Genomic DNA, 5,754 nt, shown 5'->3' on the forward strand with positions numbered 1-5,754 from the left:
CCTTTGTCTCATTATATGTGATCATATAAATAATAAACATTTCTAATAAGAAGATGAACAGTGAAACGGCTTGAATGAAGAAATGTTTCATGTTGTAAAATCAAGTTGACACCAAAATAACAGGAATAGACACAGAAACATAAAGCATAAAGTGCAGACAAGGCCAGAGCTCTGTGTGTGTGTGTGTGTGTGTGTGTCTCAACACGAGCAGCAGCAGATAACACACAGTGTTGTGTCATTCGTGACCTTTGTAGCATCTTCTCAAAGGAAACACACAAGCATCACTGACTCCGGATCTCACATCATTCTCTCATCGCCTCGTTTGACCTCTGACCTGCGGCTCCCAGGACTCAGTTCGGTGTCTGTGAGGATCTGAAGGCGATCTGTCAAACTCTATATCTCACAGAAACGCTCTGTTGTTATCCAGACCTGACGGCTGTTCTCTTCGTTTGAGAGTGAAGTGAAGAGAAACACAAATAAACCGTCTTCCTGAGCAGAAATCAGCTGACTTTAATAATTAACATTCAATATACATGAGCACTTGACTTACCCTGGATATAAATAAATTATAAAAACAGAGCAATAACTGAGAATTATAAAATATATAGTTTTATATCATTTGTATGTTTTATTATAAGGCATTATTTTATAACATTTAATGTCATTTATATGTTAATTTCTCATAGTTATGTTTCTAAATGTATTTATTTCAATATTATATACTTTATATATAAATTATAATTTAAATATATTCTGAAATAATGTTTAATATATATTAATGTATCAAATATATATATATATATATATATATATATATATATATATATATATCTTGTAAATTATTTTAAAATTAAATTAAAGATATAAAATATTAAATTAGAAATTAAATTAAAGATATAAAATATAAATTGTGAAAATATATTTTTTTTTATTGAGAAATCATATTGTTATGATTAGTGTTGTATAATTCATATATTATAATTTCTATTTTTTTTTTTTATCATTTTGAGATATTATATTTAATATGTAGGAAATTAATTAATTAAAAATAGAATTATGTATTTGGATATTAATTAATAGATTAATTTAAATGCCAATAAGAATATGTGACTTTATTAAAAACATAAATAACAGTAAATACAAAAACATTATGTGATGGAGTGTCAGTTGATTTTTTTATTTTTATTAAACATGCATAAATGAATGATGTTGCTGAAGTTAATGTAAAGCACATGAATGGTGTTTGTGTGAGGAGATGGGATCAATCATCTTGGGCTAGTGTGTGCCGCGCATGCTAATAGCTAATGGATTTCAGCTTTGTTCCTGAAAGCTCTGCTTGTATTTTTAAACCGTGAAAGGTGCAATTTACTGCCGCAGAAAATAGTCGTGCCGTTTCTGCCGTCTGGTTACACGAGGTTTGTTCTGGTTTAAGTGTGGTCTATCACACAACCCTTCATCAAGACTCCTGAAGATCTGCTTTTACAGACATAAACCTGAACCCATTTAACATGCAAAGCCCAAAAACTGACTGCATCTAGTCAAGACACACGTCTGCAGCCTGCAGTGATTTAATGACTGAAATCAGTTTTCTTCAAGTCACTTAAAGTGTCAGCATAATGCAGTATTAGTTTTTATTTACAATCAAATAGATCAAATTAAATAAAGTGATACAAAAAATTGCTTTATTGCTTTAAGAATGAATAATGTTTAAATATTTTGTTATTTATAATATATATTGTACCAGTAGGGGGCAGCACATGATTGTTTGGATGAGTGAGTCATTCATTCAACCGATTCGTTCAAACGACTGATTCATTCAGAGTCTTTGAATGGCTTACTGAATCACCGACTCACTCGATTCGTTCAAAAACGTGGATTCAGTAAGTAACTTTTCTTTTTTCTTCTTTTTTTTTACTTATTAGATTTTCTTCTTAAGTACTTTTGTCTTGTTTTCTAGTATAAATCACTAAGAATTCTTGAATTTACAAGTAAAATGACTTAAAATATTATGTCTTGTTTTTTCGAAAAAATTACCGAAATTGTATGAGTTTTTGCTTAAAACAAGCCAAAAAAAAAATAATAATAATCTGCCAATGAGGTAAGAAAAATAATATTTTTTAGCTTTCGATTTAAGATTAAATACTGATTATTCACCTACAGTGAATATAGTTTTAATACAGATGCTGTTGATATTTCTATGTGATTATTTCTTTAAAATAAAGATTTATTAATATTTATTAGTAGTAGTAGTATAAAAAAACTAGATAACAGAGGAAACGAATCACTGAATCATTGTTCTGAACACACAATGCATCAGATGACTCTTTCAGGCAAAGTCTTCCAGAGTGATCTCAAACCCTCTTCAGATACAAACACAAAGCCGGTGTGATTCATAACTCATTAAAGGTGTTCGTTAGATTCACATCCTTGAGCCGAATCCTGGTGAATCCTTCAATAATAATAAACTCAATGATAAAGCATCACTTAAGAGACTCTTACTGTAAGTAAATCTGACTGTTAATGCAAAACTAAACTGTCCCAAAATTCTTTTGTGTATTTATGTCATTAACTGTTTCCAGCTAAACTGCAAGTTTAAATGTAGTTTTAAAGTACATATAGTATTTTATTAAATGCTCATTTAATTTCTAATATTTTTTATTATTACATTTATCTTTAATTTAAATCTTATATTTATTATTTAAATTAAAATTTTCATTTGTTTTTACACTGATTTAAATGCATAGTTAATTTCTTGTTATTTATTATTACATTCAGATGCTATTTTAATTTCTATTATTTTTATTTTAAAGTTATTGTATAAATTATTACTTTTTTCCCCTCTTTGCAATAAACATTTTGAACCCACTTGCAATATACATTCAATTATTGATATATGAAATTAAATGCCAGTTTAATTTTAATTTTAAATGCAAATTAAATATTTGTAATTAAAAAAATAATAATTTGAGTATTACAGCAATAAAGAAATATTTTAAATGTGCAGTAAATATTAATTATACATTTTTATTATTTTTATTAATTATTATTAATTTATTATGTTTTTAAATGCCCATTTTAATGTCCAATTACTATTTCTTTTTTTTTAGTTTTATTATTGATTTAAAGCTTACATACATTATTAATTTAAAGTTTATTTAAATATATTTAATGAGGGTGATGATGAACAAAGATGCTCTTCTTCACACACACATCTGTGCTTCTGGAGGCTCATAGCAGAGCGGACGCGTGCCGACTCTTAAACACACACACACACACACACACACACACACTGATGAAGCCTGTGACGCTGAAGACTGATGAAGACGAGCGAGCATCACAGGACCAGCGAGATCACGCAGACTTCATAAACGCAGCCGTTCATCATTGACCTTCTGTGAGCACACGTTTCAGACGTCACACACTCCATCACTGTGTTTACTTCTGGACACAAACAGTGTTTGGGGTTTTTGGACATGCACAGGACTGATAGGTTCACAATGTTTCATGCAAGAATAAAAATACAGTCATGGTTTACAATAATTGAGGCACGTTTTCCACAGTTTTCACTTTCTTTGAACACAATGCATGAAGAATGTTATCGTGTTTATTCATATGCTCACTGTAAAGAGTGTAAACTGTCTGTATATATAACATGCCTTTATTGGCCTCGAAGATGTATTTTGCATTGAAATACACTTTTGTTCTTACAACAGTGGGTTTTTGTCATTAACTAGTTTCCAAGTTGCGAATTTAATTTAAATTTAGAATTTTGTAATTCCATTTATTAAATATAATAAATGTATCTTCTATTTGTTTTGTATTTATTACATTTGTTATATATCTAAATCTTGCATTTATTAATTATTTAAATGCTAATTTATTTTGTGTTTTTAAATGTATTTACATGCATATTTAATTTCTAATTATTACATTTTTTTTGTACTTATCTTTTTTACACCTTAAATGTAATTAGTTACTATAATTTAATGCACATTTAATTTCCAATAATTGTACTTTTTAAGTTAGTATTGTAGAAATTGTTACTGTATTATTGCATAAAATAGTGTATTTTTCTTCTTGCAGTAAACATTTTGATTCCGCTTACCATGTGCATGTCAAAACACAAAACGAAAACGGTCATAACCAAAAGCACAGTGCATGCATGTTCAGAAACATACAGATGAGGGCTGAAGTCACAGATCTGGAAGTGAGTCGCACTGAACACACTGTCGGAGATCTCGAGATGAACAATGCGGCCGTCTGTGACTCGTGATTATGGTGATTTAGTAAGACATGTTTGACCACATCGCAGCTGATTATCGATCTTCAGTTCACAGATGTGATTCCGCCAGGCCTGATCTCACACACACACACACACACACACGGTGATGCATCACACACACTCTCTCTCACACACACACATGACTGAATCAGAGTCAACGAATCAATCAAATAAACAATCGATCATCTCTCACCGAATCTCAGCACGTGCGGCATTCCGCTCGAACCGGCGACGAACATCACCACCGTCAGTCTGATCACGAGCCCCGGTAACACCACCATCATCATCATCATCCTCTTCATCACCATCCGCGGCTTCACGAACACGGCGCGTCACGGCATGACCGTCCGCGTTCAGCGCGCGTCTCTCCGGTTCACGGAAGCGTGTGTGAATCCGCGATACTGCACTGCACCGGATCTAACGGAGAATCACGGAGACTGCATGCGAGTCTGTGCGCGCGCGGGCGGGGGGGCGTTCATTCAGACGAGCGCGTCACGCACCGCGCGCAACACCGACGCGCCTCTAAACGCGAGCGTCAACAAGTAGTCGTTTGGGGCGCGTTGCTGTGCATTCAGCACGGAAACACTCAGTGAAGAACCGTTACAGCACCGAGCTGTGATTCAGCACCACGGACAGAGACGCATCCTCATCTTTATTTATCACCATCACATGACCTCCGCAGTCTCGAGACATCATGAGAGTGACGCCATGAGTGAAGGATGTCATCATAGTTGTTCCTCTGCGCGCTGTGAAGAGAGAAAGTGTGCATCAGGAACTCTGTCTGTATACAGCATGCTTCACTCCACACTAAGCGGTGTTTGGCTTTAACAGACACTTCTGTCCTAGAGCAGTTCTTACTTCTGTATATTTGTCTGATTTTCACAGTGACACCAAGTTTTTAATTTTGTATTTATTAATGTACTTTTTTTAAGGGATTTAAAGCTGGTTATAACATGCACTTCACTGACACGAACAATCAGAAACATTAAGAGTAGTCTTTATTTTCATTCACTAAGCAACTAATATCGTTCTCATTGGACTGCATGTGAAAATGTCCTTTTAATTTCAGTTTTCGTCCGTTTTTCAGCCGTGAGTGCCTTTCTGTTGATGTTGAAGCAATAAAAAGGCACAATTTTCTTGATTTTCTCTTTGGATTTTGAAGTGAGCTATGACCCAGACATTTCCAGATGAGATTCAGCGGTGCACTACACTAAATCATCTCAAGGTTCGTCCCGCAGAAGCGTGATCAGGACATGTTCAGAGAGACTGAAAGAGGCCTTTGATTCACTGAGAGACGCGTAGAGATCACACACACACACACACACACACACACACACACACACACTCTCACACACACTCACACACACACACACACACACTCACACACACACACACACACACTCACACACACACACACACACACACTCTCACACACACTCACACACACACACACACACACTCACACTCACACA

General features: G+C 34.0%; 1 protein-coding gene across 2 annotated transcripts in view; it reads right to left on the bottom strand.

Annotated features, from left to right (window-relative positions):
- LOC113064726 (glutamate receptor ionotropic, kainate 2-like) overlaps positions 1 to 4,956 on the bottom strand; it is a 37,323-nt gene extending 32,367 nt beyond the window's left edge. For both annotated transcript variants that reach the window (XM_026235624.1, XM_026235616.1), the window contains exon 1: positions 4,476 to 4,956. In XM_026235624.1, the coding sequence (XP_026091409.1) occupies positions 4,476 to 4,590 (115 nt within the window). In that variant the 5' untranslated portion in view covers positions 4,591 to 4,956. The remainder of the gene's footprint in view (positions 1 to 4,475) is intronic.
- Between the last annotated feature and the right edge of the window lie 798 nt (positions 4,957 to 5,754).

The sequence above is a fragment of the Carassius auratus genome, chromosome 4 (genome assembly GCF_003368295.1).
Source record: "Carassius auratus strain Wakin chromosome 4, ASM336829v1, whole genome shotgun sequence".
Taxonomy (NCBI): domain Eukaryota; kingdom Metazoa; phylum Chordata; class Actinopteri; order Cypriniformes; family Cyprinidae; genus Carassius; species Carassius auratus.